The sequence below is a fragment of the Bos grunniens genome, chromosome 5 (genome assembly GCF_055505025.1).
Source record: "Bos grunniens cultivar Pamir isolate PY7600 chromosome 5, Bosgru_T2T1.0, whole genome shotgun sequence".
Taxonomy (NCBI): Eukaryota; Metazoa; Chordata; class Mammalia; order Artiodactyla; family Bovidae; genus Bos; species Bos grunniens.
This window is the reverse complement of record NC_141169.1, coordinates 72099838-72125815: the sequence shown is the minus strand read 5'-3', so window position 1 is coordinate 72125815 and position 25978 is coordinate 72099838. Positions and strand designations below refer to the sequence as shown.

At 42.2% G+C, this 25978-nt stretch overlaps 2 protein-coding genes across 7 annotated transcripts in view; one reads left to right on the top strand and one right to left on the bottom strand.

Annotated features, from left to right (window-relative positions):
* Window positions 1-1929: 1929 nt before the first annotated feature.
* Window positions 1930-22442, bottom strand: FBXO7 (F-box protein 7). 4 transcript variants are annotated; one of them, XM_086401183.1, is made up of 9 exons: window positions 21780-22442; window positions 16820-17114; window positions 12880-13107; window positions 11447-11588; window positions 10204-10287; window positions 7918-8013; window positions 5978-6154; window positions 5614-5651; window positions 1930-3822 (listed from the first exon to the last, which is right to left on the bottom strand). In XM_086401183.1, the coding sequence occupies exons 1-9, from the start codon at window positions 21896-21898 to the stop codon at window positions 3433-3435; spliced, it is 1569 nt and encodes a 522-aa protein (XP_086257309.1). In that variant the 5' UTR covers window positions 21899-22442; the 3' UTR covers window positions 1930-3432. The 4 variants fall into 4 exon arrangements, with proteins under 4 accessions (XP_086257309.1, XP_086257312.1, XP_086257311.1 ...); XM_086401186.1 differs by having other exon boundaries at window positions 16820-16962; XM_086401185.1 differs by lacking the exon at window positions 21780-22442 and adding an exon at window positions 21544-21651.
* BPIFC (BPI fold containing family C) overlaps window positions 22306-25978 on the top strand; it is a 57247-nt gene continuing 53574 nt past the window's right edge. For 2 of the 3 annotated variants that reach the window (XM_086401191.1, XM_086401188.1), the window contains exon 1: window positions 22562-25703. The gene's annotated coding sequence lies outside the window, so the exon portion shown is untranslated. Of the gene's footprint in view, window positions 25704-25978 lie in introns of all 3 variants that reach the window. The other variant, XM_086401189.1, reaches the window with a different exon arrangement.

Genomic DNA, 25978 nt, shown 5'->3' with positions numbered 1-25978 from the left:
CCAAGTATAGAAAGCGAAGGGGAGTGTCAGAATCACAGAGATATTTAGCTAAGCAGTGATCTCAGGAATTGGAGAGGCAAGCTAGAGTGAGACAGAATTCAATTTTTTGTACCTAAGGAATCACAAAATCTACATTGTTGAGAGGCTACCTGCCATGATTTGATTCCAACCATGCCAAACCAGAGCTTTGTTTTAATAAATGGTGGGGCAGAGGTGGTGGTTGGCAAGCTTCTGTTAATAAAAATAACTAAAGGGGAAAATGAGGGGCCAGGAAAGTCCTTAAGGCTACAAGCCAGCAAGGTGGAGCTTCACCTACCACGGCGCTCATCCATCGCATCAGTGACGTCAGAAAGTCATGCAGCAAACAGGCCACACCCACACCATGACTTCATCCCCATCGTTCACCAGCAACATACAGCTTAACAGTCTCAGTCTAAGGAGAAGAATGTGGATTTTATAAGCTTCTAACTATGAGCTAGTTAAGAGGAAAAGCTTTGATGGTGGTTTTAAGAACTCAGAATAAACTATTATGAGAGGACTGCAAGTTTAGGTGTGTGACACACTGCTGGTATCCTAAGCTGAGCGGGATCTGTCCCATGGGCCAGTAAGTCTGAGATAAGTTTGGGAAGTAGCATCTGTTTCCTTGGGACACCAGCACGGCTCACGAACCTCTCCGAGACCACTCAAAAAGGACCGCATTTTGGAAACTGTTTTATAGTACATGGTGCTTCTGGTTATGACTATGTCCTTCCATCCCCACTACACACACATACACACACACACACACCACAGCGCACCCAAACAATGCACACACACACCACACACGGCGCATCCCAACATTATAAGGCCATGAAGAGGGGTGCTGGAGAACCAGTTTTGGACTCATCGAAGTTTCAGGGTGACTCTTTCAACCTAGACCCAATTAAAGCCATATGGCCTCTGGTGGACACTTTGTTAAAAGCTAATCTATAGCTCAGATATTACAACATTCCACAGGGAAAAGAAAGTGTCAACAGCCCTAATCCTTTACCTGTACATTAAGCCACTAAAGGTGACATGGCCTCTGGAAAATATTATTGGCTGAACTTTCTTCACTGTGATGGGGAAAAAAAAGAATACACATGTGTAGCCCAAAAAGACAAAAATTCACATGTATGTAGGACTCTAACATTCTTGCATCACACAGCATTCCAAGCCATTTCCTTATATGCAAAACCGATTTTTAAAAAAGCAGGACGACGCTGGCAGTGTTCCTTCTGCAGACACCAGCAGAGTTTTACTCCTGCTTTGTGACTCAGACTGATCTGTCACTGTAGCATGCTTCTATGGTTGTTTGTATGCTGAGATATTTGTGTTTGACCTTTTTCTTGTTGTAGGCAAAATAAAACTTGAATTTTGTGTACTTTAAGTCTCAAAAGCAAAATATTCTACAAATGACGAGGCTTTCTTTGCAGAACAAGTACCTGAGCAGCACTCAAAGCACTGTACTTTGTTGTTGGAAGACGTCGTCTACTTACAGGTTAGGCTCCAAGGATTCAAAACCCAAGGAAAAAGAACCCAAGCTCCACTCCAGAAGAAGCCAGAAACAGGAGTCCCTAACAACCCAATGGTGGCCAAAAAGCACTGTTTTGGAGCCCAGAAGTTTCGGCACAGAGCCTGAGGAGCAGCTGCAGAGAGGGGGGTAGGGGCTGAGCTGGCAGGGGTCCATTCACCTCACATCCAGTTCAACCAAACTGCCTCTGCTTGTGTTCATTCCATAAATCAGGCTTTTGCAAATAATTTCACGTGAAGAAAGGGTGCCACTACACAATAAAAATAATCCCCTGCAGCAATCTGATGACAATGAATAGCTTCTCTGATCATTTTCAAATGTCCAAGTAATATTGTAATATTACATATCTTTCTGTAATAAAAGTCAAGACTGCCATGTAATTTATTTAATATTTTATTCTGGTGTGGAACATTATCAATGTGTAACCTGCATTCTAGACGGTAACTGAGAGAGGGGATGTCAGGAACCATATTCCCAAGGCCAACCGTCGAGCAAGTAACCTGTGAGCCATACCACTCCTGGAGCTTTAACAACTAGCTTGGTGCAAAAGTAATTACAGTTTTGCATTGTTAAACATTGCTGTTTGATATTGGAATATTCTTAAATAAATGTGGTAATGCTGTACATCATTTTAATGTGCATTTCTCACTTTATATTTTTTTGCTAATGACTTATTTTATATTTTAGAATAGGGAAATGATGTTAGATGAAAAGCTAATTTGAGTGATTTTCTTATTCAAGATGGGTTGAAAATGGGTCATCAGGCAGCAAGAACAACTTGCAACATGGACAACACATTTGGCCTAGGAACTGCTAACAGTGCAGTGGTGGTTCAAGAAGTTTTGCAAAGGACACAAGAGCCTTGAGGATGAGGAGCACAGTGGCCAGCCATGGGAAGTTGACAACAACCAATTGAGATGAACATCTAAGCTAATCCTCTTACAACTACAGGAGGAGTTGCTGAAGAACTCAACATCAACCATTCTATGGTCATTCAGCATTTGAAGCAAATTGGAAAGGTGAAAAAGCTCCATAAGTGGGTGCCTCATGAGCTGACCAAAAATCAAAAACATCGTCATTTATTGTAGCAACAACAAACCATTTCTTGATCAGATTGTGACGTGATGAACAGTGGGTTTTATACAACTGGCGACAACTAGCTTAGTGGTTGGGCTGAGAAGAAGCTCCAAAGCACTTCTCAAAGCCAAACTTGCACCAAAAAAATGATCATGGTCACTGTTAGGTGGTCTGCTGCCCATCTGATCCACCACCAAATTTCTGAATCCTGACGAAACCATTACATCTGAGATGTATGCTCAGCAAGCCGATGAGATGCCCTGAGAACTGCAACGCCTGCAGCTGGTACTGGTCAAGCATGGGCCCAATTCTCTATGATGACACCTGACCACATGTAGCACAACCAACACTTCAAAAGTTGAAGGAATTGGGTTAGGAAAGTTTTGCCTCATCTGCCACATTCACCTGACCTCTTGTCAACCACCACTTCTTCAAGGATCTGAACAACTTTCTGCAGGAGAAACGCTTCCACAATCAGCAGGAGGCAGAAAATGGTTTCCAAGAGTTCATTGAATCCCAAAGCATGGATTTTTATGCTACAGGACTTCTCATTTGCAAAAATTTGTTGATTGTAATGGTCCTATTTTGATTAATAAAGATGTGTTTGAGCCTAGTTATGATTTAAAATTCATGGTCCGAAACCGCAATTATGTTTGCACCAACCTTAATATGTCTATAAAAGGTTTCTGTGAGTCCATGTCCCACCATCGCAATCAGAAAACAATAGAGGTAGCACCCCAGCAAAATCTGTAGTTTTAAAGAAATAAAACCAAAACAAGCTCCAGAGTGAGGTAACAAATCAATCACATGAATGGTAGCCGGCTGTCAGTTGGCCAACCCCTGCTGGGTCTTAGGGGAAATCTGTCGCTAGGGCCACCTCGCCCTGGCAAAATGGGGTTAGGACCTGGAAGTGGGCCCACTGGGTCAAAACGTGGTCTGAGTGGAGGGAACTGGCTGGGTGTCTCCCCAGGCCCAGGGATGAGTGAATTGATTGGGTCCCCAACATAGGGAAGGGTTAGTCTTTGATCATATTCACCACCGATAATTCCTGGAGGGAGGAGAGAACTGGGAGGAAAAGGTCTGGGGTGCAAGGGGCTGGGGTAGAATGGAATGGGGTGGGGTGATGACGGCAGGAACATCACATGCCGCCCTCTCTGGGCTTCTTTCCTTTGTTTGTACCTCTTCTTGTACAGCTGCAGACAGATAAGAACAAGACATAATGAGTGAGGTGGACACTTCCCCAAAGTTCCAGTTGGCTTTCATTGTACACATGTATATATACTTTTCTTTTCCCACAGTACGGAGGCAGACAAAGAAGCTAGTGCACTGAAGGGAACTTTTACCAGTTCTACCTGCATGAGTAAGGTAGCAGCTGTGAACACAATGCCAAAGGAACTCTAGTCCTTAACCACACTGCAACTCCGCAATTGTGCCAATCTGGAGTAACAACACATCCAGACAAGGGATAAATGAGTGACATGGACTCTCAGGACTGCAATCTAGCACTCTCAAGCTGATAGGAATTTCACATCAGCCTTTGCTGAAAATGGAAAATCTTAATATTTGTTGAAAATATCATGCCATAGAATATAAAAAGTTACGGTATCGGCAGGGAAGGGTGGGGGCGGTCAGTACTTAAGTTCCCTTTCTCACCTAAATTATGTCCCTAATAGACCTCAATTTAAATAACAAAATAGATGACATTTTCGGAGGGTGGAACATATTCCTATCTGCAAATAAAACAATATAACTTATTTTTTTCATAACTTACTATTCTAACTAGCCCAACAGCTGAAGACTGCGGCTGCTGCTAAGTCACTTCAGTCACGTCCGATCTGTGTGACCCCATAGACGGCAGCCCACCAGGCTCCCCTGTCCCTGGGATTCTCCAGGCAAGAACACTGGAGTGGGTTGCCATTTCCTTCTCCAGTGCATGAAAGTGAAAAGTGAAAGTGAAGTCGCTCAGTCGTGTCCGATCCTCAGCAACCCCATGGACTGCAGCCTACCAGGCTCCTCCATCTATGGGATTTTCCAGGCAAGAGTACTGGAGTGGAGTGCAAAGACTACTCCAGCACAAAAACAACTCAGTTTTGTTTTGTTTTGTTTGACTACGAACAGGGAGCCTATATTAAGTAAAGGTGAAAATAATCATTGTGCTAAGATTTTCTCCTGTGTAATTACTAAGGAAAACAGTGGAAACAGTGGCTGACTTTATTTTTCTGGGCTCCAAAATTACTGCAGATAGTGACTGCAGCCATGAAATTAAAAGACACTTACTCCTTGGAAGGAAAGTTATGACCAACCTAGACAGCATATTAAAAAGCAGAGACATTACTTTGTCAAAAAAGGTCCGTCTAGTCAAGGCTATGGTTTTTCCAGTGGTCATGTATGGATGTGAGAGTTGGACTGTCAAGAAAGCTGAGTGCCGAAGAATTGATGCTTTTGAACTGTGATGTTGGAGAAGACTCTTGAGAGTCCCTTGGACTGCAAGGAGATCCAACCAGTCCATTCTAAAGGATCAGTCCTGGGTGTTCTTTGGATGGACTGATGTTGAAGCTGAAACTCCAATACTCTGGCCACCTGATGCCAAGATCTGACTCATTTGCAAAGACCCTGATGCTAGGAAAGATTGAGAGCAGGAGGAGAAGGGGACGACAGAGGATGAGATGGTTGGATGGCATCACCAACTCAATGGACATGGGTTTGGCTGGACTCCGGGAGTTGGTGATGGACAGGGAGGCCTGGCGTGCTGTGATTCATGGGGTCGCAAAGAGTAGGACACAACTGAGTGACTGAACTAAACTGAACTGAAGGACAAAATCTAAGGTAAAAGTTGAAAACATTTTCATTTACTAAAAATTAGCAATAGACTCGAAACAGATTGTATTATATTATAATAAAAGTTGAAAATATGCCCTTAACATATTAATTCACTCATTATTTCCATGCTACAGACATCAGCCTTGGTATTTACAAATACCTACTTCTTTCCAATCTGTGTCTCGACCTCTGATACTACCATCTACAAAGAAAAAAGAAAACATAAGGATTTTAAAACGTTTCATTCATCCAGCATTAAACCTGTCTTACCTCAATTTTCTATACTAAAAGAATCCACTTGGTCTAAAGGACTGTTTATTCTTGCAGAGAACACAAACATGAATGGGGAGAGCTTTGTGGCACAGGCAGAGATAATAAGGCTTAGAATCTCTTTATAATAAGGCTATCCTATGACTATTTCCTACTCTTTTAAAAAAGCCCACAACTTAAAACTTCTGGCCAGCTGAGTAATTAAGCCCTCAGTAACAAAGAACACTTTTCTTGTTAGCATGCCATCATGGAAATCACCTCGAAAATCCCGCAGATACAAACACCTCCACAGAAGTTGATCATTTGAAGTAATACAGAGGTCACGACAAACTGCAGACAGAGACAGGACAGAACGAACGTCCAAAAGTCGGAAGATCCGCAGTTTCAGCTCCAACGGGAGGACTACCAACCCGAATACATCCGGTAGGTTCAGTGCTAGAAGGAAAAAGAGAATAGATCTCACTGAGTAAAGAACATCCAGTTTTCCTCACATCAACCAAAGTGGCCAACTTTGTAGAGAGATTATAAATTAGATGGTATTCTCCAGTTATCCAGGCATAAGTCATCTTTTATCCCCTGGTTGACTATATTACTACTACTAACTCTAAGCCCCTTATTCTGTTTATGTTTTACTATAGAGACAAATTACTTTGTAATACAGATCAAATGAATAACTATAATTTTTAAATACTAGTCAGTGGCCTCCTTTGTTTCAAGATATATTCAGTACAACAAAAAATTCTCTACTCAACTACAGAAAATGGATAATTCATTGGCTTTTACAATTGGTTCCCAATGCTACCACTTACTGTGTGCCTTTGGACAAGTTATTTAAGCTCCAACTCAATTTCTCATCTGTAAAATGGGTTAATACTATACCTCCCTCACTGAGTTGAGAATTAAATGTGTAAATACATATAGAGTGCTCAGAACAATATCCGGCAAGCAATAAGCACTTGAGTGTTAGATTACTATTATTTGATATCTAGCAGGCTATAAAAGAAACGAGGGAGACAAATTCAGAAGCAAAACCAAGAAAGGAAAAGAATAATATATTCCAAAGTCAAGTGACAATTATTTTTTGATTATTAGCTACTTTGCATATAGGGATACTATTCTCCACTAGCAAAGATAACCAAAATCCAATACAAGGTTTTAAAATTCACATTATTCTTTTCCCTCACCATCAACCGAAGAAGAAAACTATGGTTGTAACAGCCTTGGCACCATGCCACTTGAGACCTAAAATACTATTTTTCTACATACAGACAGCAGATAAAAGTCACAGATCTATCTCTAAAAACCTGAAATTATTTATCAGCCAAAGACTGTGGTAGATTATGACTCCACCATATTATTTTCTACCCTGTGTTTCCCCATCCCACTCTCACTAGGTTTGTCCACTGAAAGGAGAGTGCAAGCAGCACACTATTTCTGAATTAAAGCTTTAAGCACCAACACACGGTCACTGGTCCTCTCTCCCCTGTGCTACAGAAGAGCGAGTCCTAGATAAGGACCTCTCACCACTTTTTCAGCTAAACCTAACCCACACACAACATGTACCTGAGTGAGAAATAAATGTTCAATTTAAGTCACTAAGATTTTATAATATTTTTTACTACTGAGAAAACACAAAAAGAAAGCTTATTAATACAAGGATTTTGAGTGAATTATAAACCTAGCTGAATTACAGTTTCATCACCTATAAAATGAGAATAAAATCCACTTCAAAGTTGTTAGCAGTAAGTAAGAATGCATGTCAAATATCCAAAGTACCTAGGCACAGAGTCCCAATAAATAGCTTTTTAAAAAGTAGACCTAATTTACAGGCTATAGATTATTTATATATGTATTTATCGAACACCAATTATGGGCCAGGCCCTGTGCTAGGCCATGAGAATACAAAAGTGAGTAAGACATATTTCCCTGCTTTCAGGGTAATTCATAACCTTAGGTGAAAAGAAATCATGTGAAAAATTATGATACAGTGGAAAAAGGGCTATAATAAAGATACATATAAAATGCAGTGAAGATACAAAGAGGACGTGAATAGCAATTAAGGAATTAGCATTTAAGCTTAAAAGAGCAGAATTTCACTAGGAGCACAAAAGAGGGAAGAGTCATATGTCATCCTTGAACACATGCGAACCTCCGATTCTTCCCAGCCCTTCAGCCTGTGATAATTTATCATTTCTCACCTTGCCGGGTAAAAGCCAGAAGAGGATACACCAGCTGGTCTTTGAAGAGGCGAGAGAGTTTCTGAAGATCTTTGTATATCATGGCTACATTTTCCCCTAGAATATTTTTTAAATGAAAAGTCAAAACACAATAGCAAATGGAAAAACTTGAAATGGTGTCCTCTACTTCTGCCAAACCAAATCAAAGTGGTAAGTTAGTTTTCACAAATAATTCCTACATAAAGAGAAATGAACTAAAGTCTCCAGTAGACGAGGAAGTAGACACTGTGTAACTCTGAAGGCTGAATTCTCTTCAAACAAAATCTTTCTTTAATGGACCTACTAAAAAGTGATTAGGAATTTATAAATAAAAGGATAAATAATAGTACAGAGTATATACTAGGTACTATAAGCCACAGTAAAAATTATTTAAATGACTTGTCAAATGAGCAGCATACTCCTACCCAACATACAAAGTACCTACTGAAAATACTAAATTAATATAATCCGTAAACTGGTGGCTTCCCTGATGGCTCAGGCGATAAAGAATCCTCCTGCAATGCAGGAGACACAGGAGACGTGGGTTCAATACCTGGGTCAGGAAGATCCCCTGGAGGAGGAAAATGGCAACCCACTCCAGTATTCTTGCCTGAAAAATGCCATGGACAAAGGAGCCCGGTGGGCTACAGTCCAAAGGGTCACAAAGAGTCGGACGCAACTGAAGTGACTTAACATGCATTCACATAAACTTGTAATCTAACGGTATTACTTTTCTTCCTCCTTTTTCACTTCCTTATTCCTTACTTAACATAAATCAAATCATCTGAGCGACATTAAACACTGTTCTTAAAAAATAGGCTCAGGAGCCAAATCTACTCCAATCCTAAATTCTACTATTTATTAACTCTGTGTCCTTGAAGTAATTTAACCTCCTCTAGACCTGTTTCCTGAACTAGAAAATGGGCGTAGAAGTGTCTACTGCTGTAATGTAGAGCATTTCTACTCCCCACAGTAAGGACCTCCAGAGTACAGAGATGAATACACAGTGTTGTAGCCAAGGAATCTCAAGTTTTTCTGGTCTTAATGGTAAGACCATCCGTACAGATTCATCAGTCTAGTTCATGCATTCTCAAAAGAAACAATACCGCCTCCAACCAAGCAAAAATCCTAGCTATTACATTGGTTTGTGACCTCAAAAGGGCCATAGTATACAAACATATAGTATATCTATGAAATTAAAATTTCATCAGGGAGAATGATTTGGGAGTTGGGGTGGGGGATTGTGTACAAAGCCTCCTTAGGGGATTGATAATGAAAAAATGGTTGAGCAACACTGGCCTGGTATGACATTAATTGTTCACAGACCATTAAAAATACATATTCTGAGGTCTCCCTTTCTTCATCAACTTCAGTTCATATAAGTTAAGTCTCTCAGAGTCTGATCTCCCCTGGGAACTGACAAAAATAAGTCTCAAGGCCTTCAAAGCAAAGATCTAGATCTAGGTAGCCTACCCTAAAAGACACTGCTGTAAATGCCATTTCCCTGCTATATCACACCAGTCCCCATCCCCCACCCCCGATTTTAAAACCCACCTGAATTTACTATGAGGACAAAATGAAAAATACATCCATAAAGGCACATGTCCAGCAAAAAACAAATACTCCAAAAGACGTTAATTCCCTTACCACCTCATCTCTTTTTCAACTGCCTACCTGTCAGTTACACTTGGGGTTTAACTGAAAAAAGAAAAACTATCTTCTTTGCATCTATTAGTATTATAGAATACAAGCAAAATCACACCTAGAATAAAAACTTTTGAAGTTCCACTCTGTATAAAACAGTAACCAAATTTATTTAAGTTTAAGCAAACATTTTGAGTACAGTTTTTCTTTTAATGATCTTCCATAATGAAGTTGTATTGTATGGTTTCCACAAAACACAGTTCCTCTCCATACTGGTTAAATGCAATGCTAGAAAACTCCAAAGATTTAGTTCAGAAATTATGAAGCATCAATCCTGTGTAATGCATTATATAATAGCATCATTCCATAATGATGCTAAATATAATTTGGTGGTACACTTTTATATTTATATGGCATAATGGCAGTGTAACTATAATTTAGCATCCAAGACCCTAAGAGAAACAGGAAAGAAACTGAAACTCTGTAACACTGTCTTGTATTTGCTTTAGGCTCATCCAGAAATTTTAAGTCTTTGAACATTATCTTTCTGTTGTTCTGTTTTTTTTGTTTTTTGCGTGAACCTCTTAAACTTTTATCCCAAAAGCTAAATCACTGTTACAATACCTGATTCCTCTTTGCAAATAAAAGATTCTGGCAGCAGCTGCAGTCTTTTCACACTTCTAACCTCACTGTTGATTTTTAGGGTAGCTGAAATAGCAAAAGAAAGATGATGAAAAAGTTTTGTCATTTCATCAACTGCTTCACTTTTCGTATGGACTTGCATTCATTCCCTTGCCCCCAATATACAGACACATTATACAAACAAACTGCTCTCCGCTTAATTCCTTCCCTCACAGCAAAGTCCAAAGTGCAAACCTGCAATCACATCAAGTAAAACACCATTTTTAAAAACTACAGTAGACACCTTTATATGAAACCCAGTTAAGTACTACCAATAGCAGCTTATTAATAATTGAAAGATATGCAACAAGGTTAAAAGACAGTTAAACACAATACAATCATTATTTGTAACGAGGTCACTAAAAACTCCATTTATTTTTTATTTAACCCTTGGCAATGAGTCTTCCCTTGTTTATTAAAAGAATCCTGCTAGCTTTCACAGTAATCATCTCTCTCTAGACCCAGAGGACCAATATTCTCGACATCACCAGAAGGTTCATTTTTTAATCCTGTACACAAAGGCGCACTTCATCTCATTCTATGAAAGAACCACTGATGCGCTCGTGCACATGTGCACTGAGCAGGATGTCTTGGGTAAAGGAAAGATTTAAGGACACACTGCTCCTTTTCAAAGAACTAGGCCTGGAATGCTTCTGGAATGGCTGTCTGCCACTAAGTCCACAAACAGCTGATTTATCAAGAATTAGTAAAGGAACAAAACATCAGAAACTAACACATTTAGCAGCTATTCTCTATATTAAGTATCTTAAGACTAGTACATAAAGGTTAATAAATTGCTGAAGTGTTGTTGAGCTGTTTTTATAAGAAACTGAAGCAAAAATTACAACCTCACATTCACTATTTGATAGCTGTGACCTTGCAAGTTAGGCTGTGACGTAATAGCATGATTAGCCCTGTATTCTGTAACCTTTTGGCCCCCGTGTGATTAGTGGTCTGGGGATCAAACAAATTTGAGAAAGATTCCTAGCTGTATTGTGACAGCCAATCACTGAAGTGGCTGTGAAGCATTTGGAGAGAAACATGAAAAGATCCATAAACTAACAAGCCTGACTCTGCCAGCTAGTTACCTATCACGACAGCCCATCACTGAAGTGGCTGTGAAGTGTTGGGAGAGAAACATGTAAAGACTCATAAACTAACAAGCGTGACTCCTCCAGCTAGTTACCATTTATGACGATGAGGTTTCCCAAAGGCACACAGGTGAGCGCAGCAGAGCCACCCTCACAGAGAGGGTGCGTGTACTGCAGCTTATACACGCCTCCCAACCTCCAGTTCTGCGGCATGGACACAGCTTTGGCTTCAGTCCCCTGGGCAATGACATGAAATAGAGGGAAACAGACAATGAAGGACAGTGCACTACTCTCAAAAAGATGAAAAGCACAAGAGGCCCCTAACCTGTCTGCAGATAAGCATTCCATTCAGTCCCTTTAATAAAGTTTATCAAATCATTAATAAAACTGTGATAGAAAAAAAATGTTACATTATCCACCATCAAAAGTTTGGTCCAAATAGATAAAATATCAGAGTTAGAGACTGAGTTCTCACTTCAAAATTTCAATTCTCTGCCTAGCAGAGCCATATCATTATTCAAGAGCCCACTCAAATGCCACTTCTTTTGTGAAGCCTTTTTCAAAACAAATCCACCCTCTGACCCTCTAACATTCTGCTCATATTTCCATTGCAATGCTTCTATTATTTATCATAATACATTATAATTTGCTTTTTACTTGTTTCTTTCATCCCACTTACAGACTCCTTGAGGATAAAGATTGTCCCAGTATCTATATATTCTAAATCCTGACTCAGTGCATGGCATGGTCCCTGTGTTCGCCAATCACTGAATCACTCTACATCTGTTACTCATAACATGGCCCACAGATCAGCAGCATTGTTACTATGTGGAGAAAGCTCACTACTATCTCAGGCTCCACCCTAGACTTATTCAATCAGAATCAGCATTTAATAAGATCCCTTAGGTATTCTTATGCACATTAAAGTTTGAAAAACTTCTAAAGGTTCTCCTTTGTGAATCTCTGGCATGGCATCCTCTACACATATACGTTTCTCCTACACTTTAGCCAATCCAACGTACCAGTCTGTTACTCGTCTTTCTCCTGCATTTGGCCAGTGAGCAAGCTGAGAGCAGAGACAAAGCACTGCACCTGATGCTGGCAGGTATGTGCTGACTGGCTAAGGACTGAATGAATGTGAGCAACAACAACGTAAGAACAAGTCCCTCTTCCTACCTGAATCGTATCAAGGTTCGTGGCGATGCACAGAACCACCAACATAAAAACATAACGTGGTGAGCCATCTATCTAGCCATACACAATCCACATGCACTGACCACGTATTATCATATATGATCTTTTGGGTTCTTTTAAACCATAGATGTCATCAATTCTGTAATACTAACTAAAAGTTGACAAGGAAATAAAGGAGGGAAAAAGGAAAGCGGGAAGGGAACATTGACTGCCTACTGGTATGCTCAGCATTGTCTTTGACAGTTTACATTAATACCCAGACACATTTAAGAAAGAAATCTAGAACACGACCCCTTTTCTAACAGGAAACTTTTGTTCTCAGCCATAATCTCACCTGAGGTATGTAACCCGACTCCAACATGAGAAGATGTATGGATACTATCAGGGCATCGCAGGGGTTCAAACAGTCAGCTGACTGATACAGGATCTCCAATGAATGTGGCACTTGCCCTTCCACTGATTCACTGCAGAGCATTGGCTCTGCGAGATAGTAACCTGTGCCCTCCTCCACATCCACAACATCTGGAACTGCTTCAGCTTCAAAATGCTGACCAGGCCCCGACTGAAAAGGGTAACAAAAACAATGAATTCATTAAACAGCTAAAGCACATTACTAAGCTCAGAAATGGTACACATTTTCTGTGAGGGCTCCTAAACCATGAATAAGCCTGCAATCTGCTCCTCCCTTCTGAGTATCTTGTGTGCATGCTCAGTCAGTCGTGTCTGACTCTTTGTGACCTCAGGAACTGTAGCCCACCAGGTTCCTCTGTCCATAGGACTTCTTTTTGATCTCCATTAATTTTGGAAGGAAAGTTATGACCAACCTAGATAGCATATTAAAAAGCAGAGACATTACTTTGCCAACAAAGGTCCATCTAGTCAAGGCTATGGTTTTTTTCCAGTAGTCATGTATGGATGTGAGAGCTGGACTATAAAGAAAGCTGAGCGCCGAAGAATTGATGCTTTTGAACTGTGGTGTTGGAGAAGATTCTTGAGAGTCCCTTGGACTGCAAGGAGTTCCAACCAGTCCATCCTAAAGGAGATCAGTCCTGGGTGTTCATTGGAAGCACTGATGTTGAAGCTGAAACTCCAGTACTTTGGCCACCTGATGCGAAGAGATGACTCATTTGAAAAGACCCTGATGCTGGAAAAGATTGAGGGCAGGAGGAGAAGGGGACAACAGAGGATGAGATGGTTGGATGGCATCACTGACTCAATGGGCATGAGTTTGGGTAAACTCCGGGAATTGGTGATGGACAGGGAGGCCTGGTGTGCTGCAGTTCATGGGGTCATAAAAAGTCAGACACAACTGAGCGACTGAACTGAACTGAATTTTGGTTGATATGCCAAAAACCTGAAAATCATCCTAGACTTTCCCCTCAACCTTATAAGCCCCACCTCAACATAAGTAGTCATCCAAGTTCCACTGAATCTATCTCCTAAATCTCTCCAAAATCTGCCCCTTTCTACCCCAGTGGTACTTCAGACTCATTTATCTCCTAACCTCCAGCAACAGCCTCCCCAGGTATCCCTGGACTCCACTTTCTTGTCTCCCAAGACACTCCACCCACTGCTGCCAGAGTTTTCTGACAACTGAGAATCCAGTTATGTCCGATATCCCAGCTTAAACTTGCCAGTACTTCCCCTAGGCAGACAGCACTACTGGGCCTATATTGTGCCTTGGAACATGATCCTAAATATTCTTAAGAAAAAAGAGGTCTACAATCAAATGAGTATGGAAAATGCTACATGTCACAGCCACCTAACCTCACCCTCCATATCCACAAAATACATTCCAGCATTATAAAGCTCTGAGAAGTCCAGGAATTACAGAAAGCATGCCCAACATTTAACCAAGAAACACTATCCTCCTTCCTCAACACTCAGCATCCCCATAACACTTACTTTTAATCTCATGAGACAAGTTTTCCATAGAGGACATGCTGAGAAATGCAGGTGTACAAAATAAAGTCCAAACTCCTAAACCCCTTAGCGTACAAGGCCCTTCATCACCTGACCCCTGACTCTGTATCAAGTTCACGTTCTGCAGTCCCTCCCTCTCCATTCCCCCACCTCTTCAAGTATTACAATAGACTATCTTTCTACCTTGCAAAGGCCTTGATTATTGCACTTCACCACCCTGTACTGCAATTTTCTGATTTCATGTCTATATCCTACCATGACAAAAAGCTTAGAAAGGAATAGACATGTCACCCACTGTTGTACAACAGGAATAGTACCTGGCACACAGTAGGTACAATAAATGCTTGCTGAACAAATGATGAAAGATAATATCTTACAATTTCATGTTTTTCAGTGTTTTCTAATTTACCCCAAATAAAAATAGGCAAGACAGATGAGGCAAGACACCTTTTTATACTTGCTATAATTTTGATTCAGATTAAATAAAATATAACCAAGGTTACCAGCTAATAAAAATTTGAAATGATCTAAGATCTCCAGACTCATAGTTTGGAACTTTTTGACATAATACACTGCTTCAGTAAGACTGAGTTACCTACATTAATTTTACTCATAAAGACTACTTCTTAGGTATGTGCTCAACTCTTAATGCAAAGCACATGTTTCTTCTTTTTAAGTTTATTTCCATTAGAAAAAGAGCAGAAGAAAGTATAGTTACATTTTATGAGTGAAATAGTGGAAGAATATAAGGGACCAAGAGGCTGTTCTTTCAAAATCCTTGAGGATCTGAGCCCTGATGGCTTGTAGAGAAGACCCACATTCACCTGTTAAAAACCCAGGGGACAAGGGGTTTAGACAATCCACACTACCCACAATAAGGCTCCTTCCTTTGAGAAAGGAGAAAATACTCATTAAAACCACTTACCTGACGAAATTATGAATTACAGGCATACCTAGAAATGTTGCAGGCTGGGTTCCAGACTATTGCAAGAAAGCAAATATTGCAATAAAGTAGGTCACACATTTTTTTGGTTCCCCAGTGCATATAAGAGCTATGTTACACTATATGGCGCTTATTAAGTGTGCAGTAGCATTATGTCTGGAGAAGGCAGTGGCACCCCACTCCAGTACTCTCGCCTGGAAAATCCCATGAACAGAGGAGCCTGGTAGGCTGCAGTCCATGAGGTCGCTAAGAGTCGGACATGATTTCACTTTCACTTTCACTTTTCACATTCATGCACTGGAGAAGAAAATAGCAACTCGCTCCAGTGTTCTTGCCTGGAGAATCCCAGGGACGGTGGAGCCTGATGGGCTGCCGTCTATGGGGTCACACAGAGTCGGACACGACTGAAGCAACTTAGCAGCAGCAGCATTATGTCTAAACAATGCAGACACCCTTAATTAAAAAACACTTTATTGCTAAAAAATGCTAACCATCATATGAGTCTTCACTGAGTTATAACCTTTTTGCAATAATAACATCAAAGATCACAGATCACAAGTCATAAAAAAATATAAATGTCAAAATATTTTTAAAATGACAAAAATATAATTTAAAAGGTATAAAAATATAATGACAAAAATGTTTAAACTATTATGAGAATTACTAAATGTGACAGAGATAGAAGCGAGCAAATGCTGTTGGAAAAATGACACCAACAGACTTGCTTGACACAGTTTCCACAGACCTTCGGTTTGTAAAAAACACAGTGTCTGCAAAGCACAGTAAAACTGAGGTATGTCTGTATATACGCTCTTTGCTTCTTATGCCTAACTTTTGGCCATTTATTACTTACTGACAGATGTGTGGGAGAGAATATACGTGAGAAGAATGTTTTTAAAGGTTACCCTAGGCTAATAATGACATGGGAGGAAGATATCAAAACCCTCTGGTGAGCTTATCAAACTTTACACCCACTCCATGAGAACCACAGGCACTCTCTGAGCCATCCTGATATACATACTTATCATATTCCTCATGCATGTGGAAACGAGAAAAAATGTTTAGCACCACCTCTCTAAACAGATCATTTGTCACATGTCATTGACAAGTGAGTGGACAAGTGACTGTAATGCAATTTAGAGCTAGTATTAGCATCTGATACCATACTCTCCCTGTTTCTCTTTAAAGATTCAATCAGTACTAGATGAATTCCCAAATACAATGAAATAAGGAATGTGTAAATCAACTATACTTAATAAATAAGATTAATTAAAATTAAAAAAAATTTCTATAAGAATATAATCTTTAGTCTACTGATGGTAATCATCCTGACTGGTACAGAATCCAGTTGAGCTATTCAGTAAGATTTATCAACTACTCTGTTTCCTGTTTTGATATTAATACCCACCACACTGTCGTCATTCCAGACTTCAGATTGGGCTGCCTGTCCCTGGAGCGAGTCATGCAGTTGTGCATCCTGTATGTTGGACTGACTGGAGCTGGCGGCCAAAGAGGGTTGGTCATTATTCTGGACTGAGGAATGCTCTGAAACTGTGGATGAAGGTAAGTTAGGTGCTGCAATGGCATCTTCAAGAATCAAACATAGCAAGTCCCCAGAAACAATCCCATATGAAGCCAAGGTCTCTTCATCTCCAGTGAGGGCATCCTTGTTGTTCAATGTAATTGCAAACCGGGCATCGGAACTGCCAAGAAAGACGAATAAGGACAGTAAGAGCTACCTATTTCGTCAGCCCCGGTAAAATACATTTGAAACATATGCAGAGTACACAGTATGGCCCAGCAACACCAATGAAAACAAAACAAAACAGAGATAAAAAGAAAGCCAAAGTCTAGGAAACTGTCAAAATTATTTGTTCTTCTCACTAAATGTCTACGTTACAGATTCCAGCCTGAGGGACAGGATCAGTAATTCTCTATCATTAATCCATGTTTTCATCAATTCTAAGATACATACTTTTTAATACTTTGTCATCTTTGGAAAAGGGATGCGTCTTAAAATTGATGACATATCACAACTTAATGGACAGCATTTTTTCATATAGTGTGACTTAAGAATGCGCATCTGAGGGCTGATGGCAACTGAGAGTCAATGAAATATATTCTTTTCAAAATACATATTGTATCACATCATTCCTGTGCTGAGAACCCTCCAATGGCTTCTATTTGACCTTGGAATTGGCCTTAAAATGGCCTCCAAAGCCCAACATCTGACCTACCCCTCATCCTCTCACTCACTGTTCTCCATCTACATGAGCTTTCCACTCCTTCCTCTAAAACAGATCAACCTCAGTGCAGCCTCTGGGCCTGTGCATCTGCTCTTCCAGTTCTTCAAATCTTTCTCATCACCCAGGTCTCAACCCAAACGTCATCTCTTGAGAGATGCCTTCTACCCAACCTCCATCACTCTATTCCATTCTTGTGCTTTACTTTTATTGGAACATCACTAATGGAAACTATCATTTATTTGCTTATCATCTCTTCCACACCCATACCACTAGAATTTAAGTTTCATGAGATTGAGGACCTTGTCTGTCTAGTTCAAAATTTCATCTCCAGCACTTGGCAAATAAAAAGTATTTATGGAACAGAAGTAACCAACAAACATTAGATGAAAAGATCAAGATGAGGCTAAAATCAGGGCTAACTATCCAATATCCTTCCACAATAGTTAGCTTATGAAGGTTCCAAAATACTAGACCCATGTCCTAATGAATATTCATAATCACAAAAAGTTAGATGAGTGCACATAGATGACTGAGTATAAATTCATCCCTCTTAACTCAGTAACAGGTTCACCCTTCTCACTGAGGTCTTACTTAAAGTCTTTTATGTGGAAAAAGTGAACTCGCTCCATCGTGTCCAACTCTCTGCGACCGCATGGACTGTAGCCTACCAGGGTCCTCCATCCATGGGATTTTCCAGGTAAGAATACTAGAGTGGGTTGCCATTTCCTTCTCCAGGGATCTTCCCGACCCAGGGATCAAACCCAGGTCTCCCGCATTGCAGGCAGACACTTTACAGTCTGAGCCACCAGGGAAGTCCCTTCTATGTGGAAGACTGCACAAATCCAAAGACCCAGTGCTAAGCAAGTTAAGAGTTCAAATTAAGCTGAAGTAATGAACTCCCATCCTTTCTGCATCACAGATTATCTGATCATAAGCAAGCTAAGAGTTCAAATTAGGCTGAAGTAATGAACTCCCATCCTTTCTTCATCACAGATTATCTATCTTCAGAGAATAATCATTTCATTACACACTGGTGAGGAATAATTAACACCATTGTAGAACATTTTATAAGACATTTATACTTAGCAATACTAACTTCATTAACTTTTTGAGAGGTTAACAAAGGATGAAGTCCTTTGAAAACTGTGCTCTGTTTATTCATTTTTACAATGCTTCATTTTCAAAAGTGCTCCCAGTAATTCATTTATGTTTTTCTTTCACGTGTAAATACATATTTTCTTACCAATTAAAGTGTCTTTGGTACAGAAATTATTGAAGCTTTCAAAACAACTCCTGCTTATGAGAAAATAAGTAGCTATGCCTCTGCTTTCAAATGTTTTGATAAATGTTGAAAATCAGCCAAATGCCCAGAAAAACAATATCCCATTTTTAGCAGGAAAAAAAGAAAAACACCTCAAATGAATTGTGTTTATGGATGATTTGTCACAGCATAAGGTTGGTTTTTTAAAATGATTATCTAGCACAATATTCGTTCAAATATTGATTTGTAAAAAAGGTAAAGAATTGTCTACTTAATAAAACGTTGGCCTCCCCTCCCCTTTAGTAAAAGACCTACTTCTAAAGTAACATATGGTTTTCCAGGAGAATGGTTAAAAAACAATCCTGTTTTCTGACACTGTGGGTGAGGGGAAAAAATTAACTTCATCAGGAAATGCCATCCTAGAAACTCCAGGCCTTTGAGAATTATTTTATGGCAATCTCAGATCCACTTGCTCAGCAAGGACACTTTAAAAGTAATAAAGTCTCATGGACACATTTTTAAACTGCCCATTTATTATAAAATGAACGTACTGTCAGAAGAATGAATTCACTTTCGCAAGCTGAAGCTTACATTCCTTCCGGTTAATCAGCCTCAACTGTAAAAACAAACTTGAAAGAGAAACTAACTTGGGCTCTTGAGTAAACAAAGCTAGTCATATTGGGTTTCACATCCTTTCCAGACTGTCCCATCTAATTAAAAAGTAATATGTATACATATATACAAGCTATTTTTAAAAGGGAAGTTAATTTTGATAATTTGTGGTGGGGTAATGATACCAGCAGGAGAAGGCAATGGCACCCCACTCCAGTACTCTTGCCTGGAAAATCCCATGAACGGAGGAGGCTGCAGTCCATGGGGTTGCTAAAAGTCTAGACACGACTGAGCGACTTCACTTTCACTTTTCACTTTCATGCATTGGAGAAGGAAATGGCAACCCACTCCAGTGTTCTTGCCTGGAGAATCCCAGGGACAGTGGAGCCTGGTAGGCTGCTGTTTATGGGGTCACACAAAGTCGGACATGACTGAAGCAACTTAGCAGCAGCAGCAGCAATGATACCAGCATGCAAAACACTTAGGCTTAACATCAAGAAAAAACAATCAGATCAGATCAGATCATTCGCTCAGTCGTGTCTGACTCTGCGACCCCATGAATCACAGCAGGCCAGGCCTCCCTGTCCATCACCAACTCCCGGAGTTCACTCAGACTCACATCCATCGAGTCAGTGATGCCATCCAGCCATCTCATCCTCTGTCGTCCCCTTCTCCTCTTGCCCCCAATCCCTCCCAGCATCACAGTCTTGTCCAATGAGTCAACTCTTCGCATGAGGTGGCCAAAGTACTGGTTTAGCATCATTCCTTCCAAAGAAATCCCAGGGCTGATCTCCTTCAGAATGGACTGGTTGGATCTCCTTGCAGTCCAAGGGACTCTCCTTGTCTAACTCAATGAAACTAAGCCATGCCCGTGGGGCAACCCAAGACGGGCGGGTCATGGTGGAGAGATCTGACAGAATGTGGTCCACTGGAGAAGGGAATGGCAAACCACCTCAGTATTCTTGCCTTGAGAACCCCATGAACAGTATGAAAAGGCAAAATGATAGGATACTGAACGAGAAACTCCCCAGGTCAGTAGGTGCCCAATATGCTACTGGAGATCAGTGGAGAAATAACTCCAGAAAGAAAAAACAATAGAGGTGTCAATTACTATAACACTTAAAAGGAAGTTTGTCGGTATCTCATTTTCTGTATTTATGTTTTTAATTTGGAGGGAAAAAGGCTTACTTTGAATGTAACGTCCTAAACTGAGAAATGAAAGGGTGAGAAGTTCATAATAAAACCTCATTTTACTGAATTTCCTAAAAATAAAATGTAAGTTTATAAAAGTCTTCTGAAAGGAGTCAGTTAACAGGTTTTCTTTTGAAGAATTCACCTAAAAAGCCCCAGTGAACACCTCTTGTATTTTTTCTCAGCACAAATTCCAAATTCGCTAGCTCAGTATTTGAAGAGGACCACCCTCACTTTTGTCCCTCTACTCCCAGGTTATGGTCTCCAGGATACCCAGGACAGCCTCATCTGCAACCCCATAAATTCAGAATTTGATCCATTATTTCTCAACGTCACTGTCCCCAAACTGCAAGCTCTCCAGGGTCATCATAAGGCCAACGTTTACCATAGATTGCATTAAAAAAAAAAAAGCAACATCTTGCCCAGGAAAATATTATTATTTGAAACAGACCGAAATGCTGCACTTTGCAAAACTTTCCAGCGGGGAAGTCAAAGTGCCCACAGCGGCGCCTGGCAGGTAAACACTTAACGGAGTTTTTAAGCGGACTGCAGGCTGGCAGTCTGAAAGCGGTACAGGTTACAGGTGGCCTCTTATCTCCATACGAGATACGAAGCAGGTTTTTAACTCCTAACACTTTACAAACTTTTTCACTGAAATATTCCGACAGCTGGAGATGGTGAACTTAAATCCCTGGAAGCCTAAAGAGGTTTAACCTAAGCCTAACCCGTAATTTCCCAGCTCACATCTCAAAAGACTCGAGAATTTTGCATCTTAGCCTCTCCCTGGGTTAGTTTACTGCAAACACGGAAGCGAAGGCTCACCCTGGATGAGCTCGGAGCCCTCGGGACGCCGGGCCATGACCTCTGGGAGCCGGGACCCCGCGAGCGGCAACCCTCGTTCCCGCTTCCCGCCTGGCCCGCGCGCATCACAGTCCCGGGGCGCGGGCCCCGCCCGCTAGCCGCCCCGCCTCACGTGACCGCCCGGCGCGGGCCCGCGCCACTGGGCGCTCCTCCCCGCCCCACCGCGCCCCCCCACCCCGCCTCTCCGCGGCGCCTACCTGTACCCCCAGGTGGGCAGGGCCTGGCTCAGGTACGCGCGCAGCTGCCCCAGAGTCGGCTCCACTTCTGGCATATCCAGCGGCCAGGTCCGCTTCTGAAGCCGGACCCGCAGCTTCATGGCGGCCGCGAGAGGACTCAGCGGCCCGGACCCCCGAGGCGGTGACGGTAACTGCGGAGCGGCCGGGGACCTCCCGCCTACAGCGGCCACTACCGTAGCTATGGAGATACTGAGGTGTAACCGACCGAGGACCCCGCCGAGCTGGTCTCTGGAACAGGAGCGCTCCGCCCCTTCTCTTGAGGGCGCCCCCTGGAGCCCACCGGCGAGCAGACCGCTGGAGGCCAACACGGGTCCAGGCCGCTCGGGAACTCACCATCGATGACTCGGCGCGCAACGGCGCCACCTGAGAGCGCGCTATGAGTTCTGCGCAGGCGTGGAGGCTGCCGCGGAGCGCCGGGGTCGCGGCGCTCGAGCAATGGTGTCACTTGTCTCCGCCTTTCCTAGAGAACGTTAACGCTGGAAGGGATACTGCTGCTGCTACTGCTGATAAGTCGCTTCAGTCGTGTCCGACTCTGTGCGACCCCTGAGACGGCAGCCCACCAGGCTCTCCCGTCCCTGGGATTCTCCAGGCAAGAACACTGGAGTGGGTTGCCATTTCCTTCTCCAATGCATGAAAGTGAAAGTGAAGTCGCTCAGTCGTGTCCGACTCTTCGCGACCCCATGGACTGCAGCCTACCAGGCTCTTTCGTCCATGGGATTTTCCACTCAAGAGTACTGGAGTGGGGTGCCATTGCCTTCTCCGGAAAGGGATGCTACAGATCAAATTACTCGCCACTCCGCAAGGTCAGGTGTCCTGGTTCTTACTCCAGTTCCTCCGTGGCTCCAGCACCGTTCGCACCCATCAGCACCTTAGGTTGAACCCAGATTCTTATAGTTTCCCACGTTACAGCAAACTTAAAACAATTTGTAGGGACTTCCTGGTGGGCCAGTGGCTAAGACTCCGCGCTCCCAAAACGGGGGGCCCGGTTCAATCCATGGTAAGGGAACTAGATTCCACATGCGGCCCAGACCCAGGGCGGCCAAATAAATATTTATTTAAAAAAAAAAAAAAACATCGTAGCCGGTGATCTATGTCGGAGAGTATATTGGCAACCTGTCGCTGCCTAATAATCACCCCAAAGCTTAACCGCTTAGGACAACTGACATTTTTCACACAGGTTCTGTAGATCGAAAACTTGGTCATGACTTGGCTGTTTGGTTCTGTCTTGGTCTCTCGTGAGATTACAGTCAAGATGTAGGTCAAGCAGCCTTGACCTGCAGTTATCTGAAATCTTGACTCGGGCTGGAGGATCTCAATCGCATGACTGTTGACCTTGGTTTTTTCTGTTGACGCCTTAGTTTTTCACGCCGTGGGCCTCCCCATTGGGCCGCTTGAGTGTCCCAAGGGCATGGTGTCAGTGTCCCTCACTTCCCTCAGAGCCAGTGATCCCAGAGAGACCAAGGCAGAAGCCACAGTGTCTTTTATGATCTCATCTCAGAAGTCACATGCCATCACTTCACTCGTTCAACCAAGACTTCAGTGTGGGAGAATCAACCCGAAGGCATGAATACCAATAGACAGGGATCACTGGGGTCCATCTGGAAGTCTAGCTACCACAGAGGGCCTGGCAATAATGACGATGATCACTTAGATGAGGAAAAGAGTATTGTCGCTTTTCATCCTTGTAAAGATAGCCTTTTTCCAAATCCTAAAAAAAGAGTTGAATAACATTTCTTCCAATAGGTGGCAGCACTGGTCCACATTCTGACCCTCATTCACTCGATAAATATATACTGATCACCTCCTTTGTGCCGGAGTATCCTAGGTCCTGAGAAGACAAGTTCCTACCCATGCAGAGCTTACAGAGAAGTGAATCAACTTTTGTGGTAGAGTGTAAAAAGTGTCTTGTTTATGATGGAGATAAGAACAATCCTGGGGACTGGGGTACATAGGCAAGGGTGGTTGGCCAGGAAGGTTCTTGAGTGGCAAGCGATATGAAATTGAGGAAGGAAGGATGACAGTGCCAGGGTGGCTTGATGTGGCCAGAGTGGGTATATCCCAGATAAAGAAGAGCCTCAAGCTAAGCAAAGGATTTGGGACACATCCTAGAACGCATAGGAAGCCACTGAAGAGTTTTAAGCAAGGGAGGCTCCATCTATCAGAGTTCTTAGCTCTAAGGAATAGAGACTGACTCTGACCAAACAGAAAGGCAGCAAATGAAAAGGATAATGGATAGTTTTGGGATTCTGGGATGGCCTGAAGAAGTGACTCCAGGTTAAGCTTCTAGGAGGATGCTCAGAACCACACTGAAGAACTGGCCTGATGAGGAAACTGTCTTGACTGGTAGCCACCCCACCCCATCCTGGATGGAAGCTGCTGTCACCGCTGCCAGGAACTGCTGGAGAATGGCTGCCACCTCTAAATGCCACATGATTTTACACCAACGAAATGCCAAGCTTCCAGAAGAACCTATATCCTCACCTCACTCACTTTGAAATTGAAACTTCAATGTATCTGGGATGTGTCTGCTTGAGGGAAACTGAGGCCTGGAAACTGAGGGAAACTCCCGACTGGAGGAGACTGGAATTTAGAGTCTGATCTCTTTCCTTGGGGAAGCAAGACTTACAATATTTTAATTTCCTCAAATGGAGGAAGGCAGTTCAAAAGATGACAGGAGGCTGTGAGTCTGACAGATGGGTCAGATCTGAGATATGAATCTGTCCCTGGTAGAGTATGGGTGAGATCAGGGTTTCTCAAGTTCTGCACTGCTGACACTTGGGCCTCACAAGCCTTTGTTGTGCAGAACTATTATATCTTATACCTTGTAGATACTGCTATTTAGCAGTATCCCTGATCCCTATCCGCAGAATGCCAAGAGAACCCCCCTCCCTCAGTTGTGAGAACCAAAGATGTCTCCAAACTCTGCCAAATATCCCCTAGGAGGAAAATTGCCTTGGAAACCACTGGATTAGAGACCAGCTAAGTTAGACCAGCCGATTCCAGTGGGTTGGAATGACAGTGGGAATGGAAACAGTGGGATGGTCTGGGAAGACGTGTCAGAGGTAGAAATTATAGAACCTGAGAAATGGCTATGTTTAGAGACTGTGGATATGAATTTGAGCAAACTCCAGGAGATAGTGAAGGACAGGAAAGCCTGGAGTGCTGCAGTCCACGAGGTTGCAAAGAGTCAGACACAACTTAGAGACTGAAAAACAGCAAATCAGGGTATAGCTTCAGCTACTTGAACAGAGGTCTGAAATCATAGTGACCTAAGCAGGATATTACTTTGCCAACAAAGGTCCGTCTAGTCAAGGCTATGGTTTTTCCAGTGATCGTGTATGGATGTGAGACTTGGAATGTGAAGAAAGCTGAGTGCTGAAGAATTGATGCTTTTGAACTGTGGTGTTGGAGAAGACTCTTGAGAGTCCCTTGGACTGCAGGGAGATCCAACCAGTCCATTCTGAAGGAAATCAGCCCTGGGATTTCTTTGGAAGGAATGATGCTAAGGCTGAAACTCCAGTACTTTGGCCACCTCGTGCAAAGAGTTGATTCATTGGAAAAGACTGATGCTGGGAGGGATTGGGGGCAGGAGAAGAAGGGGATGACAGAGGATGAGATGGCTGGATGGCATCACTGACTCGATGGACGTGAGTCTGAGTGAACTCCGGGAGTTTGTGATGGACAGGGAGGCCTGGCGTGCTGCAATTCATGGGGTCACAGAGAGTCGGACACGACTGAGCGACTGAACTGAACTGAACTGAAGCAGGATATAAGTTTATTTCTCTCTGAAATAATGTTCTTGAAGAAAGAAGTGTGAGGCTAATATGGTGTCCATCTTTGGAGACTACGTACCACAGTCTGCCTCTTACTATTTTATAAACCTAGGTAAGTTACTGTCTGTAAAAATGAAAATAGTAACAAAAATATATCAAATGAGTATGCTGTAAAGATTCAGTGAGATGATACCTTTTGGTTTTTGTTCTAATCTATGAAGCTTGTGCTGATTTCTTAAGACAACAACAGCAAACTAATCCACATGAGATCTTTGCCTCAATCCTTTGCACAATAGAGTGTAATCACTGGAAGTAATCCAACCACAGGAGTGTAGGAGGGGCCTACAGAGCACCAGGGCACAACCAGAGCACCTCCAGGGCACAACC

What these genes read in the sequence shown, in the direction of transcription:
- FBXO7 (XM_086401183.1), bottom strand. Translation starts at nt 21,898, where the DNA reads ATGAAGCTGCGGGTCCGGCTTCAGAAGCGGACCTGGCCGCTGGATATG. An exon ending in AGTCGGGTTACATACCTCAG is followed by an intron (nt 11,589 to 12,879) that starts GTGAGATTATGG and finishes GTCATTGCCCAG; the next exon opens with GGGACTGAAGCCAAAGCTGT. An exon ending in AAACCTCATCGTCATAAATG is followed by an intron (nt 10,288 to 11,446) that starts GTAACTAGCTGG and finishes TTGCTATTTCAG; the next exon opens with CTACCCTAAAAATCAACAGT.